This window comes from Sylvia atricapilla, chromosome 19 (genome assembly GCF_009819655.1).
Source record: "Sylvia atricapilla isolate bSylAtr1 chromosome 19, bSylAtr1.pri, whole genome shotgun sequence".
Taxonomy (NCBI): domain Eukaryota; kingdom Metazoa; phylum Chordata; class Aves; order Passeriformes; family Sylviidae; genus Sylvia; species Sylvia atricapilla.
This window is the reverse complement of record NC_089158.1, coordinates 7,126,624-7,153,037: the sequence shown is the minus strand read 5'-3', so window position 1 is coordinate 7,153,037 and position 26,414 is coordinate 7,126,624. Positions and strand designations below refer to the sequence as shown.

Genomic DNA, 26,414 nt, shown 5'->3' with positions numbered 1-26,414 from the left:
GGATTCGGTGATCTCAGAGGTCTCTTCCAGCCGGGCTGATTCCGTGATTCAGTGGTTTGATTTCTGTTTTGCTCTAGATCTTTGAAATACCACCGAGACTTGGTCTCCGGGGGGTGGATTGCTGAGGATACGGCTCTGCCCTCTGCACTCAGGACATGTATGGCTGAAGGGCTCAGCCCCTTCCCTGGCTGCAGGGCAGCGCTGTTCTCCTTCCCACCATGTGACCTGGCACACCTGCACAGCAAATAGCTCCTTTTTTCAAAGGTAAATGCCACAATTGTTGGGTTTTCCCGGTATATGTGTATGCATGAGGAAACTTATGGCTTGGCTTTATCTACTTTTGCTATGCAGAATAAAAGAAGCAGTTCTCATCTTTCTTTTTGTATAGTTATTTCAAGAGTTCATGCTTTTGCAGCCTTCCATTCTCTGAAAGGGCCTACAAGGATGCTGGAGGGGGACCCTTCATCAGGACCTGCAGTGCTAGGACAAGGGGGATGGATTCAAACTGACAGAGGACAGGGTTAGATGGAGGATTAAGAGAAAGTTCTTCCTGGCACAGATTGCCCAGAGAAGCTGTGGCTGCCCCTGGAGATATCCAAGACCAGTTTGGATGGTGCTTGGAGCAACCTGGGATAGTGGAAGGTGTCCCTGCCCATGGCAGGGGGTGGAATGAAAATGATCCTTAATGTCCTTTCCATCCCAAACCATTCTGTGATTCCAGTGTTCTGTGGAATTTTTCAGACTAGCAGGATCTGAGGTGACCCCATTGCTGCTTACTGATGGATCTTTGTTTTTAGAGGAAAGCAATCTGTGGTGAGAATTTTAGCACTCTTTCTGTCTATAAAAATAACAAAGACAGGAAAGTTCTGGGTAAATATTCTTTGCCTGTGACAACAGGGATTTTTTGACCTATAAATTCTAGCAGGAGGTTAAGGAAAAAAGCTAATTAAACTTTGTGCCACTAGATCTAGATTCCAGGGACACCAGTAAGATAATATAAAGAGCTTGGCATTGTAGTTCTGGAAATCATGCAATGTGTGGGTAAGGAAATTTTTAAATTTTTTTATGTAAAATGAGTTTTCACCCTTTTTTGCCTAGTTTGCACATTTCACTACAGTGCTTTACTTTTACTGTTTGCTATTCCACAAGGCATTTTTTGTGTGATGTCCCTTTAATGCTTTAATCTGTTTAACTGCATGCACCTGGATGTTTTAAGAACACCTGCATGGAAGCTGCTGATGAGTAACTGAAATCCTGACGCTCACCACACTTCAAAACGGGCTCCTGTTGTGGCTGAAAGGGGATATTTTGCCACTTGAAGGCTTTGGGCTTTAATTCCTGCTTCTTTGCCCCCTCCCCAGAATGAGCACATGCCGATGGTGCACACCGAGTGGTGCTGACACCACCGAGTTCCTGAAGCACTATGCTGCTCAAAGGCTTTCCCAGGAAGATTTTGAAGGATCCAACGATGACCTCTGCTACTGCCTGGAGTGTGTGGTTGAATATCACAGAGCAAGGGAAGAATGTCCAAGATTGCATGAGGTAATTAATTAAGAGGCTTTGGTGGTCCAGCCTCAGTGTAAGGAGGCAGGGTTGTGTTTTGTTGGGTTTTGGGAATAGATTGTGTTGCTTTTTAACTGTCCGTTTTTTTATCTGGAATTGCAAACTGCTGATTGTAAAACAGAGATCCTCTTCTTCTGCATATATTCAAATTGGCAAGAGCTAAACCAGTAGTTGTAAGTTGCTGACTTGACACTATAGCTTGGACTTCTTTCATGCTGTTGAAAAAAGAACATCTGCCAGACTAACAGCCCCTTTCTATAATGTATTTTCTCTTTTCCGCTCGTTTCTTTTCAGTTATTGGTTTGTTCCTGTTTTTGTTCACTTTCACTTCTCATTTGTACTTTTCTCCTGTGTTTCAATTTCAGAGATCAGACTTTGCAAGACTCTGCAATTAACAAAAAAATTTAAACCTCTTTTGTCATCCTCCCTTACATATATATAAAATTCCAATTTTATATTTTTGGAAAGCTTATTTTCTCTTCTGTATATGCAAAGTATGTGTTTTTAGCTAATTGATCATAATACAGCTGTCTAAAAGGTTACTCTTTAGACTGGTAAGCTAGATTGCTCTGGAGTGCAATACCATGTGATTGGAAGTTCCATAGACTGGAAATAAGAGAAGTGTCTGGACCTACTGCAAGTTCCTTTCTGTGTCCATTTACTGCAGTGAATAAACTTGGTGTCTAATTGAGATTTGGAGCAGTTACTTAAGATGAGTAATGTTAAATGAGTGAATCCCTACAGATATCCAGCAAATCAGTCAGTCTCTTTGCATTGGTTATATTTTTTTCCTTCCATGAATTGCAATATCTAAGAAGGCAAGATTTTATAATTGCTTTTCCTATCTTCTTAAATATGATCTTTTCCTGTGTTGTGTATTGGCCAGTGGAACAAAGTTTTGTGCTTAACCTAAAATAAGTATTGAAATGAATATGATTACTTAAAAGAATTATGAAATTGCATCTGGTTTGAAGGCTATTCTTCTAAAAAATGACTTTGTCATCTTAACTTTAAAGTGAGAGATTTGTGCTTTGCATAATTGAATTCCATTTCAAAGCTTTAGTGTTTTGGTCCATGCGTAGAAAGAAACTTTTCTAAATGATATTTCAGTTTCTGAAAGTGTAAATAAGATTTCTGTACGTGATGATAAATGTCCTTAATCACTTTTTTCACAAGTACCCTTTGATGTATTCCCCCACTGAACAGGACCTGTGGGAGTTGGAAACCTCCCGCCTCATTGCCCACATGGAGAAATCCATGAACGAAGAAACAGGAGAAGATGATGAGTTGTTTCTGGTCGATGAGCACGGGGAGACACGTCTGTCTGGTTATGTGGGCCCAAATTTTGAGAACAACCTGCGAGTGCCCCTGCTGGAAATACTGAAATACCCATACCTGCTGCTGCACAAGAAAGTCAGTACGTATCTGATGGTGTCCCTGTGGAAGGGATTGGTGTTGTTCTGCTGCAGGAGGTGAAAATAAACAGTAGTTAAACCGGAGGATCAGTGTATAGATTTATTTTGATACTAAATATGCCTTTTTTTTTTTTTTTTTTTTTTTTTTTTTTTTTTTTTTTGTGAGCCTGTAGATTAGTCCTTACTATAACTGTGTCTTACCCTTTTAGGTGAACTGTGTGTAGAAGTGCTCTGTAAAATGGAGCTGGGTCATGACTCCTTTCAGGTCTTTGAGAAATACCCAGGAATTTATCTCTTTTTGGTACACCCAAATGAGGTGGTAAGTTCCTTTTTCTGTTCTGCTGAATCCTGGTTTTGTGCACCATGTTAATACTGAAGGGATTGAGTGCTGTCTTTGCATGATTTTAGAAAATCTGTGTGGTGCATTTATCTGTAAATAAAACTTGACATCTGTTACAGGATGCAGTTCTCTCATTGGGATATCTCGGTCAGTAACATGTAAATAACATAAAATTAGTACAAACCAACTGCTACACTATTGCACATAAATCCCAAGGAATTTTTTATAGGTATTGCCCTGAATTTTAGATTCATTGTCACCAACATCATCTTGTAGATACAGCAGGCCTGTTTCTAAGATTATTTTGAAGACTTATTTTTAATTATTCTATTAATAAAAAACCTTGCCTTTGTCCCAGTTGTAATAGCAGTGCTTCCTCTTGCAGAATTGTGATTTTTTTTTTCTTTTTCTTTTTTTTCTTTTTATTAATATGTGACTTTTTGTTTCAATCCTTAGATTCGTCGATGGGCCATCCTAACAGCAAGGAATTTAGGAAAGGTTGACAGGGATGATTACTATGACTTGGAGGAAGTGCTGACTTGTTTGTTCAAAGTTATTGAGTTGGGGCTTTTTGAGAATCCAGATATTTACAGCTCTTCAATGTTTGAAAAGGGTAGACTCATCCTTCTGCCAGCTCATTTGTATGATACAGCCAACTACAAGAACTATTGGCTGGGTGAGTATTTGTGGTCAGACATTTGTAAGCACTTCTTTCATGTCAGAGCTCTACAATTTCATAGATGCTGTGTATTTTTTTAAAATATATACACAAGTTGCTTCTTTTTTCTTTTCTTCTGTAGGAATTTGCATGCTGCTGTCAGTGCTGGAAGAACAAGCTATGGACTCGTTGTTACTGGCCCCAGACAAACAAAATGATTTCATGCAGTCTATACTTCACACTATGGAGAAAGAAGCAGATGGTAACTAGCTTTGATACTGAGATTAAGACAGTTTATTGACCATTTTTCCTCTTTATCAAATTCCTTGTTGAGTTCTCAGTAGTGTAATGAGAGGTAATTTTACCTGAGGCCTGTTTATCACTGCTTTCATTTAATGTACAGGCTGCATGTGCATACAAAGTGCTCATTTCATTGTGGCCTGAAGTTTGGATTTTGAGTTCCAAGTAAAGAAACTCCTTCTGAGTTTTTGCACCTTGCCTTAAAATTTGACTTTTCCATCTGTCCATTTGAGGGGACCCCCTTTTGCAGCTGTAAATTTAGACTTCAGAATTTAGATTTAGTAACTCCATGGGTTACCATGGCATAGTCTGGGAATGGCCTGTGAGCTCAAGACCAGGATTGCCTCTTAAATGAGCAGATCTTTATAAACTCTGTGTTTATTGAGGACATGATATTTTCTTACATGAAGGAGTAAGAACACACTTGAAAGAACCAATTGCTTCCAGTATAAATGTGAAGTATAAATTAGCTGAGTAAATGGAAGTATAATAACTGTGTAAGTTGTGCCACTTCTTAACATCCCCTGCAAAAATCAGTGTGAAAGAATCAGTTTCATAGAGTTGGGCAATATCAGTATTATTTAATATTAATAATGGCGTCCAAGCTTCTATTGATGTAAGACTGCATAAGGAGCAATTTCTCTGTACAAATGAGGGAGCTTGATTTTTTTCATTCTTTTTCCAGGTTAAAAATTACAGTTGCAGCTTACTAGAATACTTTTCTGTTGATATTTTAAGAAAAATCAATGAGATTTTTAAACTCTTTAAACTTCTGCTTAGGCTAAGAATGTCCAGAATTGCATTTCAACCCTCTCCACTGTTGTTGTGTTACAGATGATTCCACTGACCCCTTCTGGCCTGCCCTGCACTGTTTCATGGTTATTTTGGATCAGCTTGGGTCTAAAGTTTGGGGTCAGCTGATTGATCCTGTCCAAGCCTTTCAAACCATAATCAACAGCGTGAGCTACAACAATGAAATCAAAAATATTCGCAGTAGCTTTAGGAGGTCAGTTCTTGTCAGTGCTGCTGTAATTTGTGCTGGGGGAGGGAGATGGCAATTAAAAAAATACCATGTTTCCAACTTCAAGTAAAGAAAAGTTGTATTAGGTCCCCTAAAATTGTGAGGTTCCTTCAGAAAAATACATGCTCACTTCTTTTTGGTAACTCTGGTGTCTGTGTTAAACTTGTTAGGAATTTGTTTTTCCTAAATTGGGAAAACTGTTAAGTGTTCTGTGCTTATTTAGTGCTACAACCAGCTTGCACTGAAGGTTAATGAAGATTGCCATGTTCAACATTTGATAAATTTATGGGAAATCTTGAATTTTCAGTAGACGGCATTCTGGATATTTGTTCTACGTAGACAAATCCATGACTCAATAGAAAGCTTTTTCCTGAGACTTCCCCACCTCTTACAAACTGGATAAAACCAGCTCTGTACTTTTAAATATGGTACCTTTTAATTAGTGTGTTTTATCACTGAGAAGTTCTAATGGTCACTTGGTATCTGAAAAGCAGCATCTGTCCTGACTTTTCTTAGGGTTTTAATTGTGTGAGTCTGTAGTGATTTGTGTTTCTTTTCAGGACAAAATCTGAACCAGAGTCAGACTATGGTGATGACATGATTTCTTGCAGTCAGATTGTGTATAATTATAACACAGAAAAGCCTCAGAAGGTATTAAACCAGTATTTTATATTCCTTTTCTTTGGACTGGGGTCACTGAATGACATTGTCAAGAATAAACATTTCTGAGTGTGATCATCTCTTGATGTCAGTGTTGCATTTATGAAATGTCTTTTAATAAAGGCTTTCCACGTGTTCTTTGGTTATCTGAGGTTAAATTATGTCAGCATGTCTAAATAGTTCACAATGATTTTTAAAGGAACTACTACTTCACACCAATTTCATAGATAACGTTTTAGGAAATTAGTTCCTTAACCATCTGTGTGCTCTTTATTTTTTGCATTTTTTAATGACTTACATTGGGATATAAGAGATGTTACTGTTTAATGAACAAATATATGAAAGAAAGTAAGTAACAAAAAAGCTTGGCTGCAAAAAAGCTGCCCTATTAAACTGTGCATATCACTGAGGCTGTTGTATGGTGAATATATTTTTCAGGACACTGGCTGGAAGGCTGCCATTTGCCCAGAGTACTGCCCCAATATGTATGAAGATATGCAGACCCTGGCTAACATGCTTCAGTCTGACATCGGCAGAGACATGCGTGTCCATCACAGCACATTCCTCTGGTTCATCCCTTTTGTTCAGTCCCTTATGGATCTCAAGGACTTGGGTGTAGCCTACATAGTAGAGGTCATCCACTACCTCTGCTCAGAAATCAAAGAGATCCTCATCGAAAGTTTCCAGCAGTGTGACAAAATCTCCGAGTTCTTCCTCCTCATCTTGGTGTCCATTGTTGAGCTGCACAGAAGCAAGAAGTGCCTGCATTTACTGTGGGTCAGCTCCCAGGAGTGGGTGGAGGCAGTGGTGAGGTGTGCCACGCTGCCAAGCAGAGCCTTCACTCGGTGCAGCGAGAAGTCTCTGGGGCTGTGTGCCAAGGGCTCGGGGCCTTTCCAGGCGCCCAGCTCGGTGCAGCACGCCTGCGTGCAGCTCATCCGCAGCCTGCTCAAGGAGGGATACCAGATCGGCCAGCACGCCCTGTGCAAGCAGTACCTGGACAAACTCAACCTCCTCCTGCGGGGAAATCGGGCTGTGGGGTGGCAGCTGAGCAGCCAGGAAACTCAGGAGCTGCAAACGTGTTTAAAGCAAGTTATAAGAAGTATAAAGAGCAAAGCGCTGAGCACCGCTTTGGCTGGACGAAGCAGTTCAAACTCAACAGCTTTGCCAACTATCTCTCTAAAGCACGAGAAGAATGAGTGTGATGATGGATACAAGACAAGTGGACATGAGAGGGAGGACCTTTATTCACCATCTGTCATGTCAAAGGAAGGCAGAGACTGTCAAGAGAGCACTTTCCACAGGAGAAAGAATGCGTGGGAAGAGGAATGCAGAGATAGGTGTAGAAGTTCAACGTCTTGCACCTCCACAGATGGCATATTGATGAATATTAAAAAGGAACCTGGTGACTCGACAGCTGAGGAGTTTGTCTTTGCACAGAACCCTTTGGCAACAAAAGTACGTGGGAAAGTTGAGGAAAATAGGAATTATGATCTTGTGGCAGGGAAATGCAATACAGATGATCAGTGCTTCAATTCAAACGCCCAACATTCAGATTTCATGAGAGGCAGAGAGTTGGAAATTAAAAACAAAACAGAACCCAAAACACCACCGGATCTGTCTGCTCAAACCCATCTTGATTCGCCATCTTCAAGGAATTGCAGAAGCATGCAAGAGACAAGTGCAAACAGTATGTTGCAGTCCAGACTGGTCTCCACTAAACAAGTGTCCAAGGAAGCATCACTGGATTCCTCTAACTCCTCTAGAAATGAACCTGGTGTGCAGGGGAAGGAAGGTGACAGTAATTTGCTTTTAGGGCGTAATGACACCTCACTGAAAAAAGTATCAACAGAAGAAAAATCAGGTTCATCCTTGATGTCTTTCTTTAAGAAAAACACTAATGGGCAAACTTCAAACCAGGAGCAGCCTAATTTAAATGATTTGGATAAACACGATGGCAAAAATCAATTTTCAGAGACCTTTTGCAGGGATAAAATTTCAGCGTATGACTATTTTCCATTTAGCTCTGAAAACAAGAGGGATATGATCAGGCCACTGTCAGTGAAGCGTGAATCAAGTGACAGGTTGTTTGAGTTTTCAGAATATTTCAGGAGGGAAAACAGTTCAGTGGGGAAGAAAGAGGAGAGTTTTGTGAAGACGGTTTCTGAAGATGATGCTTTGTTGGACTCCCAGGTTGATAGAGAACTCAGTAAATTATCTTTAGCTGCTTATGCCAAAAGTGTCAATTTTCCTGTTTCATCCAACCAGGAAAGCTCAGTGTACCACAACGTGTCTGACATTAAAAGGAAAGTGAAAGGTTCTGTAAGATCTTCCAAGGAGGGCCAAAGTACCAGGTGTCCCACGGGGGCAGATGGCCCTAGCAATCAAGTCATTGTCATTTCAGACTCTTCTGATGAAGAAGAAAGCGTGGCTGACAAGGAGGAAACAGAAACCAAAAATGAAAATGTGTGTGCAGGGCAATCTTCAACATCCAGCAGCATTTCTGATACTGACATTAAAAGAGAATCAAAGTCTCCAGGCTCTCCCATGTTGCTGGATGACTGCAATTCGCAATACTTTGAGTTTGAAACAGAAGATGAGGTTTTTTCAGTTTGGCAAGATACTCAAGCGTATGCTGTGGAAACAACTCAGGATAAACAAGATCATGTTTCACCACCAGCTGTGACCAGTAATTCAGATGACTGGCTGAATGATAGTTTAAATGATTGGGGCTATGATATGTCTTACTTTAGTGATGATGCCATGGAGGAAGCAGCAAACTCAGTAGAAAAGCAGGCAGAAGATACTTCTCATCAGAAAGAAGCTGCTGATATGAAAGAAGCTGATACAAAAGAAGTGACTGAGTCAACCTTGGGAGAATCAGCTGGCAATGAGGATGCAAAAGATAAACTGGAGAAATGTGCAGACGAAGGTACTGCTGAAGGCCTCACCCTGGACTCAAAATTGCCTGAACCCAAACCGTCTACATCTCCCATCTCACTAGCTTCCAAGTTGGCCCTTAAGAAAAATAGCACAAGCCCAGGGAAGGCCACAGCCAAATGCAAATCAGCACCCGCTGTTCAGAGAAGTCCTAAAAAACCTCCCGTTTTTAAAGCAGCCAAAAATAAAACACCACTCCAAAGCATGACAGAACGTTCTCAGCCTGGCAGGTCAATGCCTGCTGTGGTTCCTCCAAAGAAGGTTAGGCAGAGTCCTGCTCCAGCATCAACTGTGGAAAAGCTTGGCCTGAAGAAGGGCCCCCGCAAGGCCTTTGACTTGTCCCAGCCCTCCTTGGAGAGCGTGGCTCTGCTGCGCAGCCACGGCAAAGCTGCAGGCAGGATTGGAGTTACACAGAAAAAGAGGACCAAACAGATCGAGGCTCAGCGTTTGTCTGTAAAATACAACAAAAAAATGCTGATCTGCCAAGACCTGCGTTATCCGAGGCAGACAAGGCCCAAAAGAAGTTTGAAAAATTCTGCTGGAAGTTTGGAGAGCAGAAACAAAGTTACCAAAGCCTGTGCAAAACCTGTGGAACAAAAGCCTCAAAGTTTTCAACTGGCAGCTGTTAAAGAATCTGTTGAAAACCAAAGGGAGAATAAAAGAGAAGAGGCTGCTTGTCCTTCGGCCAGTGAGAGAAAATTTGAGAGCCTGTCTGTGGAGGAGGTGGCAAGTACCTCCAAAATGCCTCCTTCTTCAGACAGGAACAGAAAATGGGAGGGTAACAGTGTGGTGGCTCCTCCTGTTCCTGTGGATTCAGGTATCTCTTCCACTGCTCTTGGAGATTATAAAGATGAGTCTTCAGGAAAAGGTTGCACTGTCCTGCCTGAGTGTGAGGTGAAAACTTCAAAGCAAAATGGGTGTAAATCAGATGAAAGCAGTGATGAAGGTGATGATAATCTGTTTTTAACCCAATTAGATCCTGTGGATATGGAGTTATGTTCTCAGGAGGAAAGTGTTCAAGATGCTGCTGTAGGTAGTAAGACCCCAGAGGAAATGGACATTGATGAAAGCCTTCAGCAGAAAGAACCCTCAGCTGTTGTGAAGTGTAAGGACAAAGACTGTATGGAACAGGTGGAAAAACCTGGAGAATACTGCAATAAACACCCAGCCACCAGCCCAGGGGCAGATCATGTGTTTGCCAAGCCTTCTCTCCCGCCACCTAAAACAAGAAAGCCTACCACTACCAAAATTTTCAGCTCAGCAAGTTCTTCACGGAACGCAGCCTTTAGCAAAGATCTCGAAGACGTCAGAAAGTTGCCCCCACCTTCAAAAACCAAAGTGAATGCGGCCAAACAGGCGGTGGCCAGGCCACCTCCCTGCCCAAAACCTGCACCAGCTGGAAATCCAACGTGCAAATCTCCAAGCGTCAATTTTCAACCCCTTAGTTCCAATAATGTTCTCCAGTCACAAAATAGACACTATGACAATGCTTCAAATATTTCCAGAGGGTCTGGCCAAGAAACCTGCTCCTCTTTTCTTGGTGCTCAGCAGCGCGATTACAGCATTTTTGTTAACCAGGTTCTAAAGTGGACTTATGAAATGTTTGCAAACTTCCATCTCTTTGGAACTCCAAATAATCTTCTGCAGTCCATAGTATCCTCTGTTCCTGTCAAATTTCAGGGCTACAATGACTACTTCAATACATTTTTTCCCTTGATGATGCTCAACGCCTTTGAAACAGTAAGTAGTTTTTCTGCCTTTTGCTTTGGTTTCATCAACACTGATGAATTTTACCAAGAGATTAAAGCCTGGTTTATGTCCTTTATTTACCTTGAAAACATTCAGATACAGATCAGAAAAGAGGAAGGATTTGGGGTAGATAATACAAACAGCTGTGTTAAAGACTGGGGACAACCAGAGTTAACCTCAGTGAAGTGTTTTTTTTCCTGGGTGCGCATCAACAATAAAAGGAGTGACCAAGGATGTGGTTCCTCTCTCTATAGTTCATAACAGAAATCTTTAAGAAACTGAGGTCTTTCAGTGACAGAGGATAAAACCTAATGTTTTTATTTCTGATGAGAACTTACATGAGAGAGAGTAGGTTAATCCAGGAAGTATTTTTTCCCAGTCTTTATTGGTTTATAGTTTAATTGTGACAAAACAGAGTGTTCCTTCAATTATTGTCTGAATACTTTTAAGTTCAGTCATTGCATCACTTTTTCTATAGAAATAAGGTAGAAAATAAAGCCAATGCCAGATTAATACTGACATTTTAAGGTGACAATGCAGTCAGGGAAAACTCAGAGTAGTTGTGAATAGCTTTAAGAAATTGCATGAAATGGGTGAGTGGCAAGGAAGAATTTTGGTTTGCCCTGTGTGTTTATATGTAATGGCTATGCTTATGTGAAAGAAAAGAAATGGGTAAGACTCCTGGTATATTTAATTGACAACCTGATAGTTTTATTTAATTTCTTTTGTTTGCCCTCTGAGTCATGATAAGCTTTTCTTCTGATAGACTAAATCTTTCGAAGTATAATTGTTTCCTTTTCAACGTGTAGCTGGCACAAGAATGGATAGAAAACCAGAGAGCAAAAGAGAAAAGTTATTGCTTCTACTTACAGAGCTTTTCTGCTGACATGAATACAGCACATTTTACAGGTGAGTTTTTTTTTTTTTAAATAAAATCTGATTTTCAAGTAGATGATGCATTATAATGAGCTCTTAAAGGTAGAGTTATTTGTGTTGGCTTTAAATATAGAAAGGATATCAACTTTGCTATTCTACAGAATGCATGTAAGAGAAATACGTATTTTGTAGGGAATTTGTGCCTTCCATGTTTCTCAGATGGGATTTTCTTTTCAGCTTGTTTTGATAAAGTTGACTTGCTCTATTTTTATACAGTGCTGTGCTCAGACTTAACAGTGCAGGATGGAGTTTAAATTTTCACCATAATCTTTTGCTATAACCTTTAACAGCTTTAAAAGTTAACAGCACTTCTTCAGGTAGAAAATAATTGTAACCCTTTTCTTTTCAATGTTGTGATTTTAATTTGTCTTCTGGGTAGCTCATCTACGAGAGAGTGATTTGGTGAGGCAGCTTCATCCAAAGGAGGACGACTTAATCCTTTTGGTGGTACAGAAGGAGAAGGACACTTTTGGGGAAGAAAGTGGGATGGAGGACCACATAGTGAATCACGTTGGCCTTGTGACACGATTTTTTCGTTCCTCTGGCTGTGGAAATAGTGAGTAACAGGGCTGAAAGTAAAAATGGGATCCTTGGTGCCATAAAATGCCTCTTCATAGCTGGCTGTTGGTAGTTGTAATGTACCATTGGTCTCAGAGGAAACTTAATTGATTTTTCCTCTGTAGCAGTTCTGTTCTGGGCTAGAAGCTTTGTAAAAATCAGGAACCAAAGCTGCAGCCCTGCTGTCCATAATTTTTTGAGAACTTCATGTGGGGACAGAAACTGGCAATGAGTAAATGCTCTGCATGCATCTTCAGGATGGTATTGCCAGGAGATGGATGACAAGTGCCGTGAACTTCTGTGACCTCACTGCCTAAAATTATTATTGTACCCAGGATTACCTGCCTTATTAAAGCAGAGATCTGAGTAGTTGTACAGAGCACTGGTTTTTAGTTTAGTCTTTTTTTTTTTTTTTTTTTTTTTTTTTTTTTAATGGGGGTGGGGAATTGTTGGGATTTTTCAAGAATTCATTGTTGATTCCCTAGTAAAAGACAGCATCTTGTTCTAGTGAATTCATTGAGTGACTTACTTCAGTATCTTTCAGCTGATGATTTGGATAGTTTTTGAATTAACAACTTGGTTTTTTATTTGTCTTTAACAGGACAAAAAGAGCAGCAAACTGCCTGTCATCTTACTGTGCAAACCCGAGGCAATTTGTCATTCTTCATCCGTAAGCAAGTGAAGTGTGTGGTGGTTGGCTCCCTGGTGACCACACACAGAAAGTTCAAAGGGCTGCTGCTGCTGAGCAGGAGCCCCCTGGCTAAACCCATCATAAATCCAAGTTATAATGACTTCTGTCCCAGAGATCTGCCTGTTGCCTCAGGAAGTGCTGTAAGTCCTGCAGCTGGGAGTGCCAGGGTTAACAGAACAACCCTTTAGGTCTCATGAGTTTTACAGGTTTGGTTTTTCATGCTGGCTTTTGAGATGACCAAGAGGAGATAACCAAGTTTCAGAAGCACAGAGACACTGCCCTCCTCAGAGTTGGCTGCTGGGGTGGGGAGATGAGTCTGTATTTGCTCAGGTGTTTGTGCTCTGTTGTTATAGTGAACTTCAAACTTTCAGTTTCCTTTCCCCTTACTAGGGAAGTGTTCAGGAAATGAAACATAGAATGGAAGAGGTATTGTAAAATAAAGGTGTGGGGAGTGAACAAAACCCTTGTTACAACTTCAAGTGAGGACTGGGTGTGCATCTAGAGCAAACCTAGAATCAAAAGCTTCCCTGCCCTTCCAGCTTTTGAGTTCTGGCTAGAGAGGTGAAGACATTCTGAAAGTACTGAAGATTGATGTGGAACATGTGACCAGCATCTTATTCATTATTTTTTTCCCTGTCTATTGTTTCAGGCTTCATCTGTGAATGAATACAATGAAGATCAAAAGAGAGCCATTGAGACAGCTTATGCCATGGTAAAGCAACACCCAGGACTTCCCAAGATCTGCCTTATCCATGGACCACCTGGGACAGGGAAATCAAAAACTATTGTAGGCCTCCTGTCCCGTGTTTTGAGAGAAGTAAGTGAACATGGTCATGTGCTGGGATTTGCTTTAGATGAATGTACAGTCTGGCTTCTCAATCTCAAGTGAAAACAATCTAAAGAGCTTGTTTTGGTTTGTTGTTAATTAATCTATAGAACAAGAGGAATGAGAAAACAGCTCGGAAAAAAAATTCCAAGATTAAGCCAAACCGTTTTCTAGTTTGTGCACCGTCAAATGCTGCTGTTGATGAGCTCATGAAAAAGATCATCATTGCATTTAAGGAAAAATGCCAAAACAAACAGGAGCCTTTGGGTATGGTTTGTTTTTAAATTCTGTTTTCGTGTTAAATGGACAAAACCTGGAGGAGGAACTGAAGCAGTTGATCATGTACTGTCCTTGCACGCTCCTCTGAGCAGCTTCTTTCTCTTGCAGAACATGACTGCTACATCCTCCTACTGTTGTGAACTTTAATGTGCTTTCAGGTGTATCGTGGGAATTTTTTTAATAAATTACACTTTGGTTTATATAGACATTGACCCCTTCCTCATGCTGTTAGTTTAAGTTCATCAGTTTTTAAGTACTCCTTGGGGATTTGAACACAAGGCCCTTGCCTTTATTTTGAATAAAATCTGCCTTTTTGTGTCATGGGAAACAGACTGGTGAAAGTTTTCATGCGTCAAAGCCTCTTGTCTTTCCTCCTCCCAGTTTGTGACTAATACAAAGTAGATGAATTCTGTATAAGACAATTAGCTTGTGGCAAGGGGAAAAAGTATCTGCATTGTAACCAAATATTATTTTGGTATTGATTTATCAAATAACCAATTGCATTACTTCATGGGACTCAATATTGTCCAAGTTAGGAATTCTGGAAGTCTTAGATAAATCTGAGAATAAGAGGTAGTTTCATTAATTCAAAATAACATTCTTAATATTAGCCACCACTAAAACGTGGGCAACATCTTTATTTTTTATTGTTTGGAATTAATGAATTTTTTGTAGCTGCGTTTAAGTACAAGTCAAGTGTTGAAAACTCCAGATGAGTAGAAAAGCCTTGTTTGATATCCATGATGTTAACATTTTTAAACTATCATAGCAAGCATGGAGACAGAATTGGAGTAATTTAAGAGTATTTTGACTCTGATTTTGTAAACAGGAAACTGTGGTGATATCACATTAGTGAGACTTGGTCCTGAAAAGTCAATCAACAGTGAAGTCCGGGGATTCAGCCTGGATAAACAAGTTGAGCACAGAATGAGTAAGTAACATGGAAATCAGACTTTCCTTCAGTCTTCTCTAAGATCTTGGTGATGGGATTATTGTCCTATAGAAAGGAAGATTTTTTTCCTACAATAGTATTTCATAAAACATTGCAATTTTTTTTAGTCCTAGTGGGGAAGTGGCAATTTATATATGAGCCAGAATCTAAGGAAAAGGAAAAAAACAAGCAAGGTGACTTTTTCTTTAAGAAATTACATTGTGTACATATTAATGCCATCATTTTTTAAACAATGCAGCATTTGAGAGCTACAGTTGGAAGCAATTCTCACTGCCTTCATTGTACAAGATAAATCTTCAATAGGAAAAGGGAAAATGCAGCAAAAAATCCATTTGTCCAATTTGGAGCTACTGTAACAGTTTTTCTGTCCCTCCTTTAAGTTCTCCTTTGGTTTATTACAGAACGAAAGCCAGGTGACTGTGACCAGGACATTCAGAAGAAGAAAGAAGCTCTGGATCAGAAGCTGGACATGCTCTCTCGAGAGCGTGCCATGCACAAATGTGAGAAGAGAGAGGTAGCAAGACAATTTTTAATCTTCTTCGTTTTTTTGAGTTCATAACACAAAAAGAACCCTGGTTTTGATGTCACTGTCTCTTCACCCACTTTTTCAACTAATGGAAAAGTTGGTAGCACCATGAAAGGGAATGGAGAACTTTACATCAGTTTTCTTGTTTATCTCAGTCAGTATTTTCCACTGGTTGATCATGCCACTTGTTGCTCTGTCATTCAATAGTCTTCACTTGGTTGTGTCACCAGTTACATCTTAATGTAGCCATATTTATAAATCATAATGGTTTAAACTGATGCTGTGTTTCAAAGCTCTGTTCTTGTTTCCATGAAAATACAAGAAGATAACTCATGATCTGAGATTTTGGAATGTGTTGCACTTAAAGTTTTCCATTTTTTTGTCTAAAGAAATTGGCATTTATGCCAAGTAAGAAATTTCTGGTGGTAAACCATTTCTCAGTTGCACAAATATGTAAGATCCGGTTTCGTGTGTTGCAGTGCATAAATATGGTGAAAGTTTTCCAAGAAACTGATGGGCTTTTTCAGACATGTTTGATACTAAAAGACAATCCTAGCAAGGCTATATGTTTGTGAAATTACTTAGGGCATGGGAGGAAAAAAGATATATGGGAAATGGGTGGTTCTAAAGGTGGTTCCTCTTTAATTTTTCCCCATCTAGAGTCAAATGTTAAATGATGAAATTGGCAGACTTGCAAAGGAGAGACAACAACTCGCTTCTCAGCTGAAAGCGGTAGGAGAATTTATCTCTCATAAACTTCACCTGATGTATTTTTATACTTGGTGTCCTTTAATTGTGGTGAAATTTGGCTTTATAAAATAGTGGGTAAATGGATCAAGGCCATGAGCTGAGTAAGTTATGGACAGGCAGCTATGAAATCTGGGTTTGCTCTGGCTGCATATTGGGAAAAAGCCCAAACAGGAGCATTCACTGTTGCAGTTAAGGCTGAATTTTAACCAGGGTGTCCTGTTGTGCTTGAAGGTTCGGGGGCACTCCCAGAAAGTGCAGGCAGACATCATCCTGGAGTCTGACATCATCTGCTGCACGCTGAGCACCAGCGGGGGGAGCCTGCTGGAATCGGCTTTCTCCCGGCAGGGCCTCGATCCCTTCAGCTGTGTCATCGTGGATGAGGTCAGTGCAGCTGTGGGGAACTGCAGCCTCTTCCACCTCCACACCTGCCCTGTGCTCTGCTTGGGCAGCCTGGGGCTCTTTGGCTGCTGCTGCAGTATTTGTGGCTTGCCTGCCCTGTCTCCAGTAAAACCATGTGGAGAAAGAATTAAGTTTTAATTGATTCTTTTCCTGACTTGTTTGGTGCTGTAATGGCAGACAGCTTTTATTTAGCACCACGCTTCAGCCATGGTTGTGTTTTTTTTTTGTTTTTTTTTTTTTCCCTTGCTTTAGAGATTTCCAGATGGTTGGGTTATATTTATATCTGTTTGGAGAGCTTTGCATATATAATAATAAAATAAATCTGTTTGTAGTTTTTTACTACAGAAAAGTCCTTATTTTTCCTCTCCTTTTAATTTTTTTTTAGAAGACTTAAAGCATTTGAGTTATTCTGGCTGTGTTACAAGAAAACAAATGTACTTCCCTGCTTTGCTTACAACTTCTGCTTTTGTTCTGTTTGCATATCCAAAAGGCAGGGCAATCCTGTGAGGTGGAAACTCTGATTCCACTGATCCACCGCTGTAATAAACTTGTCCTGGTTGGAGATCCCAAACAGCTCCCTCCTACTGTCAAATCAGTAGTAAGTGTTCAAACTCTTTGCTTTTTTCTTGCCACAGAATGGATATGGTTAAAGAACATTATCTACGGAAAATATTTAAAGAGAGGGCAAAAAGACACATTTCATTGGGACGATATAAACTTTAAACTGGGCAGTTGGTTTGTGAGGGATGTTGTGTTGTGGCAGGATCTTTTTTCTCATTTTGGGAACTTCAGTCGCTGCCCCTTTCCCTAAGGAGGATGAAGACTTCCTGTTTGTATGGGTACTTCCTGACCCTACAGATTTTTAAGGATAAATATATAGGAGCACATCCTTGTCTCCTACAGTAAGGGCTATTTTAAACACCTGGTAAAGAAAGGAGGAGAAAATCAGCCTGCCTTCTTTAGAGGTGTAAACTGTCTAGAGGTTGTGTGTTTATTTAACAAGATGCCACCTGCTAAGTCTTGCTTCTCATTATGGTTGATATTCTTGAAATTTTACTGTGTTGTGAGTCACAAAGAGAAGTTGTCTTGCTTGTCACACACAAAAATTGAGATTTGTGCAGGTGGCCTTTACTGAAATGAGACTGACACATGTAGAAAACTGAAGTGCGAGGAGGTGTCGTTTTGTCAGCGATTTGGAAGTTTAAAACGCCAAACACTCTGACTGGTGGGGAATGAGATCCCACATGAAATCTCCTGTTCTCCCTGTGGCAGAAAGCTCAGCAGTATGGCTATGACCAGTCTTTGATGGCCCGTCTGCAGAGGCACCTGGAGGAGCAAGTGCAGAGGAACGTGCTGCGCAGCCTGCCTGTGGTGCAGCTGACAGTGCAGTACAGGATGCACCCAGACATCTGCCTCTTCCCATCCAACTATGTTTATGGCAGGACTCTAACAACTGCCAAGTGAGTAGCTCTCTATTCTTTCTGAGCAGAGGGTATTTCAAAGCAATTTTTTCATGTCAGGATATTCTTGTGAGCCTAGAAATGCTTGAGGTTGTGGGAGAGGGACAGGTGGTTAATGGGAGAAAAATGTGCCTTCCATCTCTGTTAGTGCAGGGTGTGATAGGTGAGGTAAGATCCCTTAAAATTATGCATACAGAGTGCTGAGAGTTCATTTTCAGGCTTCAATCTATTTGGGTAGCAGGGATAGTTAAGGATTCTGGGGAGGAAAAGAGCTGAAAGTTACAATTATAAAGTGGTTAAGGTCAGAAGAGACCTTTAGTGCCATCAAGCTCAAGTGTCAACCATTTCCACCAATAAATCATGTCCTCACGTGATTTTTGAACACTTCCAGGAATGGTGGTTCTCACTTCCCTTGGCAATATGTTCCAGTGCTTTACAACCCTTTCTGTGAAAATAATTTCCTTATATCTAATCCAAACTTCCTTTGGTGAAACTTGAGTTTCACAGTCCTCTCTTCCTGGAGAGTTGCTTGTGTTTGATAACCATGATGTAAATTAATGAAGTGTAAGTTCTTAGAATTTCTTAGTTGTGCGGTTCCCTAGTGATAAAAATGTTATTTCCAGGGCAATAGAGGAGAACAGATGTTCTTCAGAGTGGCCATTCCAGCCCTACCTGATTTTTGATGTAGCTGATGGTCGTGAGGAACGAGACAATGAGTAAGTCCTGCATTCTAACTCAGCCAAAGTTTAGATTTTCTGAGCATTAATTGCCTACAGAAGAGTTGTGTTCTCTCCTTTGTTGTTCCAATAAGCATAAAGTAGCTAGAGCTGCATTTTCCAGCTGTTAAGATTTCATTTCACAAAAAACCAGAATTTTTCTTAAATATGAAACTAGTTTTAATCCTAGTTTGACTCACTGCTAGATGCCAGTAAATGTTTGTTAACCTTAGTAAGAGTTTGAATTCCTGATTTTTATCAGTGATTTCCCTTTCCCAGGTGCACACTGAGGAGATGCCAGGAGGTGGCAGGCTCAGTCCTCTCCTTTGCCTGTTCTGTAAAGGACAGCACTGCTGGGAGGTGCTGATGGAATGTGGAAGTGCAGCCTTTCCCTGCCTGCATTTCCCAGGCTTGGTAGCCCCTCCTCAGGGTCTGCTTGCCAAGTTCTTTGAGCCTCTGTGTGAAAAAAGTTCAAAACAGGGGCCGTGACTCAAGATCCCCCAACAAACTGGGCCAAAGCACTGAACTGGAAAGGTCTCTCAAAGGTGTTCCTGTAATGTGTCCATTTTGTCCTGTTCAGCTCTTACAGCAATCCTCGGGAAGTGAAGCTGGTGATGGAGTTAATTAGAACAATTAAAGAAAAAAGGAAGGATCTGGGCCTTCGTCGCATCGGAATAATTACCCCTTACAGTGCACAGAAAAAGAAAATTCAGGAGCAACTGGACAGTGTGTTTAAGAGTAACAGGTAAAGAAACCATGAGCTTTCAAATGAGCCTTGGCTCTTGCATATTAATCCTTTGTTTATCCTCTTAAATAATGGCAAAAAGTCTGCAACTTCTTTCTGTACTGCTAAAATTTGTACTTGGTTGTGCCTTTAAGGGGGACCTGTAACCCTCTTGCTTAAAACAGGCATGGTCTCCTTGTGCCAATCTTTGTTATTGCCCACACCCTTCGATAATATTGCTGTTCTGAATAAAGCTGATCTAAAAGAACCTAAAATTCCATGCTGTGTGGACCCAAACAGATTTTCAGTAAAGTAAATTCAGCTTTAGGCTCATGTACTGAAGGAGAAAATTACCCTGGATGGTTTGACACATGAGCATTAAGGATAACATTTAGGCCATTTGCATCAGTGTGTTGCTTAAGAATCCAGCTCAGAATTCGCAAAGCTGCTGGATTGTATTTCTCCAACAGCCCAGAAGTGGACACCGTGGACGCGTTCCAGGGCCGGGAGAAGGACTGCATCATCGTGTCCTGTGTGCGGGCAAACAGCTCCGAGGGCTCCACTCTGGCACACGTGCAGGCAAACAGCACCAAGGGATCCATTGGGTACGTGTCCTGCAGGGAATTGCAGTCCTATTTTCTGTAGGGAAAGTCATCTTTTTAGTAGCACTGGTTAGAAAGTTACAGAGAGCAAGTCACTTCTACCAGCCAGTGAATTAAAGGGTATCTCAGTGCAGGAATTGGTGTTCCTGATCTGAGATAGCTGAGCAAGGGGGACAGGGAAATGCTGGTGGTGTGCTCTGTATTATGTGCTGATCCCTTTGCACAGCTCCCTTATCCTGCCACTGCCTGGATTTGGCAGGATTGGCCTTGGGATCTTGGCTCTTTGCATTATTACTGCAGCAGTTATTGTTCTTGTGGCTTTTGGTACACCTTGTAACTTTCTGTATGCTGTTCTCAAAATGAAACCCATTTTCTGTGGCTGTTGCTGTCCTGTTAATGTCTGTAAAAGTCTTGTTAATTAGTTGTGTATGTCACTTGGACTGTGATGTAGCAGACTTCGATCTGGGATTTGTAATAAATGTGCTTGTCTTCTAAGATAGCGTCAGATTAGGAAATCTTAACTCAGGATTACAGATTTGTTAATTTTATATGGGTTTTTTTTCTGTCTGAAACAGAAGGAACTAAATGGAGAGTGCTGTTTACCCCCAGAGCACTTAGGGAAGTTGCTGATTTCTGTAACTTGCAGATCATTTTAGTTTTAAAAATGGTAGTGAAAATATGAAATATGCCTTCTTAGAGTTCACTGCCTTCTAAGTTAAACTAGCAAAAATCTGGTCACATAGGCAAAAATCTTTGTTTCTACACACAAGTTTCACTAAGCTGCATATTTTTCTCTGATACTCATTCTCTGCAAGAGAAGTGTCTTTTAATTGTGCTGATCCACTTCGGGGAGAGAAGGAACCCAAATCTTGTGGTAAACAACAATGCATTTTGAAGATTTCTTAATCTGATTGATTGAATTTGGGAATAGGAGGCAGCTGGAACATGCCAGTTCTTTTGGCTGACACGAGGCTTAACCTCTGTCTGCTCTTTCAGCGGGAACTTTCCAGCTTACTGTGTTCATACATTAATATATAAAAGTTTATATAGTCAAGCAGTGCCTTAGCAGCTGTACATCCTTGCTGATGGCTTGGACATCTCTGTTTCAGGGTCAGGTGTCCTTGGCCAAGTGTGGTGGGATATTGGTCACACCCTGATCTTTGATCTTGTAGACTGAATAAAGGATTTTGTTCTCCAGGATTGCTAGTCCAGCATTAAATTTACTCTGGAAGTAACTGGGAGAAGAAAACTCCAGGGGATGACAATGGATTTTTCCCCCCCCTTCTTCCTGAGAAAATAATCTTCTTGTCTTTCAGTTGTAAAAGCTGTCAGGAATATTTAGTAGTCTTTCAAGGTTCCCCCTCATTCATTTCTCAAGACCTAGAAAACTCTGTCTGTGCTGCTGGATCCACTCCCCTGTCTGCTTTCTGCTTCTCTTATTTCCTGCACTATCCAAATCTTTGAGGCTTTTGCAGTTTTCACTGCAGAGTTGTGGATTTGCTGCAGATGAGGTTTCAGTGCAGTGACAACAGAGTCAGGTATTGATAGTGAACCTGCTCAAATTAGGTTGGATTTTGAATTGTGGATTTTGTTAGTAGAGGATAAGCTGTGTATTTTGGAAGCTTTTTCATTAGAATAGAAATAGTTGAGATTAGTCTCACAGACCTTTTTTTGAGTTCTGGTAAATGAGTGCTAACAGAAATCAACCTTTAAGAATACACTCAGCATTTGTTTCGGTTTCAGTACTGTGGTTTGTGATCCCTGAAAACCAAACTAGGCAATTTTCCTAGTACAAAACCAGACTTCTGCAAGGATATACTCTCCCCTCTTGAAGCATGACAAAGCAAGTCTGCCTTGATGTGATTCCAGTGCAGGTCACCTTTAAAATAAAATATTCATGTGCAGCGTTCAGTGTTTCAGTAGGGTATTTTCCCATTAATCATGCCAAATATTATTAATCTATTTCAGTTTGAGTCAAAAAGAAGCTTAAAGTCTTGATAGGTGAAGTGAGGTTGATGTCCTCAGTACTTTGAGGAACATTTAAGGAAGCAGTGGTTGGCATTAAGAGGGGATTTGCTCTAAGTAAGGAAACATCAACAGCAAGAGCTGGAAAGAACTGGAATTCCGTGCAAGGAATCAGTGGTGAAAGAAAACAAAATTCATGCTCAGCCTTTAATTTAAAGCAGGACTGCTGCCGTGGGGTCTGGGGAGGAACTGCTGCTGTTAATTTCAGTGACATTTAGTTTTTATGTCTTTTTCTCCTAACCCTTTTAAACCCTCTTGTGGAAGAAGTAGTTTAGGAGCTTAGTTTTTGTCTTGTCACTCAGGTTTCTGGCAAGCCTCCAGCGACTGAATGTCACCATCACCCGAGCCCGGTTCAGCCTCTTCATCCTGGGCCGGCTGCAGACCCTCATGGTAGGTGCAGTGGCAGTGGAATGGGCTCTGTGAGCCACTTCTGAGGGCTGGGTCACCGAGCACCATCCTCAGACTGTGCAAGGGAATAAATTCTGGGTCTTGGAGAAACTTTTGATTTTTGTGGTTTTCCAAGGGCGGGAGGGTTGTGTTAGTTCGCCGCTAGGGGGCGCCGGAGCCCCGCGCCTGTGAGGGAAAACCCCTGGAAAATTGAGAAATTTGTCATTTCTGGAAGTTCTGATGGTTCAAAGTGCCTTCCCTGTGTTACAGCAGCCAGAGTGTCTGTTGCTGTTTTGCACCTGAAACATAAGATTCTTCCATTCCAGAAGGAACATAACAGTGGTTTCCATGACAGTTGTGTCAGGTACCTTGATTAAAAAGGTTGTGCATCCTCTGACACCTCTGTCCGTTTGTGTTGGTTTCTTGCTGGTAACAGGTTTTTTTTTGTTGTTTTTCTTTAAAGGAAGATAAAAACTGGAATCACTTGATTCAGGATGCTCAGAAAAGAGGCGCCATTATTAGGACAACAGAAAAAAATTACAAGAAAGAGGCTCTGAGGATTTTGAAGCTTAGGCCACCAGCACAGCCCCCGGCCAAAGGAGGGACAGGGACATCTCCTGTGGTGCAGACTGGTTCTTCGAATGGCAAGAGGAGTGAGCCTGGACATTCTGGGAACAGCCCACAGGAACTTGCTGCTGGCCCTGGCCATGCAGTGTCCCAAGGCAGCCGAGGGCCCCCACAGCCTGCAGGGACTCCAGCTGCAGGTTCCAACCGGGGCACTGTCCCTCCATCCACAGGGGCTCCAGCTGCAGATCACAGGAGGGGCAGTGCTTCTCCATCCACAGGGGCTCCAGCTGCAGATCACAGGAGGGGCAGTGCTTCTCCATCCACAGGGGCTCCAGCTGCAGATCACAGGAGGGGCAGTGCTTCTCCATCCACAGGGGCTCCAGCTGCAGATCACAGGAGGGGCAGTGCTTCTCCATCCACAGGGGCTCCAGCTGCAGATCACAGAAGGGGCAGTGCTTCTCCATCCACAGGGGCTCCAGCTGCAGATCACAGAAGGAGCAGTGCTTCTCCATCCACAGGGGCTCCAGCTGCAGATCACAGGAGGAGCAGTGCTTCTCCATCCACAGGGGCTCCAGCTGCAGATCACAGAAGGAGCAGTGCTTCTCCATCCACAGGGGCTCCAGCTGCAGATCACAGAAGGAGCAGTGCTTCTCCATCCACAGGGGCTCCAGCTGCAGATCACAGAAGGAGCAGTGCTTCTCCATCCACAGGGGCTCCAGCTGCAGATCACAGAAGGAGCAGTGCTTCTCCATCCACAGGGGCTCCAGCTGCAGATCACAGAAGGAGCAGTGCTTCTCCATCCACAGGGGCTCCAGCTGCAGATCACAGGAGGAGCAGTGCCCCTGCACCTTCAGGAGCTGCAGCACTTGCTGCCATTCCAGAGAAACCCCGGGACCCAAGGCTGGCAAGCCTGGCCAGTCGAACTGAGGCCAAAGGCAAGGAGCAGCCCCTGAGAGATGGCCATCGGTCAGCCCAGAGCAATCCAGGATCAGCACCACAGCAAGGCCTGGATGTGTCCTCAGCTGCCAGGGATCAGATGTGCAGAACAGAAAAGGCCAAGAAGGCCCAGCAAACAGCAGGACAGTGCAGTTTGCCCCCCACAGCCTCTCACACAGCTCAGCACGAGGGTGACCGGAGAGCAGCTGTGTCCAAAAGCGGTTCCAAAGCCCCTGGTGAAGGAGGTCAGAGCAGTAGCAGTGAGTGGAACAAAGACTCTCGTGGTTTATCAAGGAGACCATCCCAGGAATCACCAGAGAACACAGAATCAGGCTCTGCCAAGAGAAGAAAGATCTTTCCCTGACTCTACTATCTGCTCATTACTGAAAACCTATTCCCAGATTTGTCTCTATTTTAAATTATTTAGCGCAACTGGAACTCCCTTGTATTGATAGCACAACTATCAGTAGATATCTTTCCCATCCTGTCCCTAATTGTGAAGGGATTTTATACCTGGCAGATGGTACCTTTGAGGTTTTGAAAGGAGATGTTGGGTAGCTGCATTGCTTGGAAGAGCAGTGGGTTTAGTCATCTAGGAAGCTGAGGTTGTAAATGTTTAACAGTGTATATTTGTACAGTATAAAGAATTATTTTAAGATATTTGGCAAATACATAGCTTCTTGTTTCCTTGTGTAAATGCTAATTTCTTAGAGATTAATTTTTTTAAGAAGAACCAGAGTAAAGCAAAACCAGAATCCAACCCCAAAATCCAAGAGAGAGGCTTGTTTTCCCTTTGCACTAATAAGTCTAATTTATTTCATAGCAAAACTGAATGTTGAAAATGTGGCAGCAGTGGTTCTTGCTCATGCTCCACTACTGCCTCATGGAAGAGTGAGGCAAATGTATGTTGGTTGAATGAAGAGAATTCTACTTATTTTGTATATTTTATTGCTTGTTTTTATAGGAACAGAAGAGTTTTTGTTTATACAAACGTGCCTTGAGTTTTGCTCTTGCTGCTGCTCTATCAGCTGGAATCCCTTTCTTGTTGCAGTGGAAACACAGGCTGCAGATTCAGGCCTGTGAGGTCTGTTTGGTCTCACTGTGTCCTTGTGAGGAGGAATCTCACTGTGGAATCTTGGTCCAAGATCTAGTTAACAGTTATAGCTAATATCACTTGAGTTTCTTTGTATGGAGCTTTTGGAGATCTACAGGGATAAAAAGGGCAGGCAGTTCTTTCTAGGTGTTACTGCTAGATTCTTTCCACTGTGCTGGTGAAGAATATGCAGCCACTAAAAGAGGACAGCAAAAAACCAAATTATTTTTAAGAAAACCTTCCTCACATCATAATATTTACAATAAAAGTGGAATTATTTCTACTAAGAATTCCTTGGGGTCACTGTGACATATCACTTTTTGGTTTTTGGAGCTTGTGTGTGTCTCAGGAGGTGAAGAGCAGCATTTCACATGCACTGAGCTTTGTGTGGAGATAACCTGAGGGTGCAGGTCTCAGGGGAATGCAGGAGCTGCAGGGTTGGTACCAGTTGGCTGCACGGAGTGGGCCACGTTGTGCCACCTCCAACTGTGTGTTCAGGGACAGCCTGAAGCAGGGAGTCCCTGCTGTCCCTTGTCACAGCATTGTGGCAGTGGCTTTGCTGGAGCAAGTGAGCCACAATCTTCAGTTCCATTTTCGTTATTGCAGGGATAATTCCAGCTTTGTCCTTTGAACCCGCTGCCAGGCAGGGCCCTGTGGTCCAGCTCAGGGAGACACCAGTGCCTTACTCTGCCAAGCACCAGGTGCTGCTTCAGGCTGTAATTGCCAGGAAAACTCTCATCCCTAATGCATCCAAGCCCAGAACAAACGTGCTTTACTGGTAGGAGCTGTCCTGGAGGTGTGTAGGGAGGCTTTTATTGCTGCCTGGGCCTGTCCAGCTCATTCTCTGCAGGACTGAGTGTTTCAATGTAATGGGGAGAATCTGGGAGATCCCCGTGAGGTGAGATCAGCATCTGTGCATTGTTCAGCTTTAGTTATTTGTTATGTTGCATTCTGAATCCTTCAGTGACCCCTGACTCTTCCTGGCAGCCCTGAGTGCTCTTCTCCAGCTGCTGTGACTCTTTAAAGGCTGCTGAGTGACTCTGACCTTAACAAACGAGACATTTCCGTCACTCCCCATCACAGACTCCATACCCTGTGTGTTATTTCCCTTTATGTTAATAGGAATATTTAAAAACTGTCATCTTCCAAGCCCCTTGGCTCTTGTTGGCAGGGCTGTGCTGCCCTGCCTGCTGTTTGTACTTAGCACATTAAGAGGCTGCTGCTCTGCAAACCCCACGGCTGTGGAAGCCATTTGGACTCTCTTGATGTAAATAAAGTGAAGCTGGCAACAAAATGAATGAGGAAATGCTTTTCTGGTTAATAAATGCAATTTGGTCACAAAAA

General features: G+C 41.9%; 1 protein-coding gene across 1 annotated transcript; it reads left to right on the top strand.

The window, feature by feature from the left end:
• The first annotated feature begins 775 nt into the window (after positions 1–775).
• On the top strand, positions 776–26,414 carry SETX (senataxin). Its single transcript, XM_066332798.1, has 24 exons — positions 776–1,542; positions 2,770–2,980; positions 3,188–3,297; positions 3,775–3,994; positions 4,119–4,238; positions 5,111–5,282; positions 5,858–5,948; positions 6,396–10,634; positions 11,453–11,552; positions 11,959–12,135; positions 12,739–12,968; positions 13,478–13,645; positions 13,765–13,921; positions 14,763–14,864; positions 15,287–15,399; positions 16,072–16,143; positions 16,393–16,542; positions 17,051–17,158; positions 17,833–18,020; positions 18,644–18,736; positions 19,317–19,481; positions 19,931–20,065; positions 22,390–22,477; positions 24,942–26,414. Exons 1-24 carry the CDS (start codon positions 1,363–1,365, stop codon positions 25,143–25,145), a joined length of 7,593 nt encoding a protein of 2,530 aa, XP_066188895.1. The 5' UTR covers positions 776–1,362; the 3' UTR covers positions 25,146–26,414.

Coding starts and splice junctions, on each gene's coding strand:
- SETX (XM_066332798.1), top strand. CDS start 1,363: ATGAGCACATGCCGATGGTGCACACCGAGTGGTGCTGACACCACCGAG. Junction 2,981..3,187: donor GCTGCTGCACAAGAAAGTCA/GTACGTATCTGA, acceptor TTACCCTTTTAG/GTGAACTGTGTGTAGAAGTG. Junction 11,553..11,958: donor GAATACAGCACATTTTACAG/GTGAGTTTTTTT, acceptor TCTTCTGGGTAG/CTCATCTACGAGAGAGTGAT.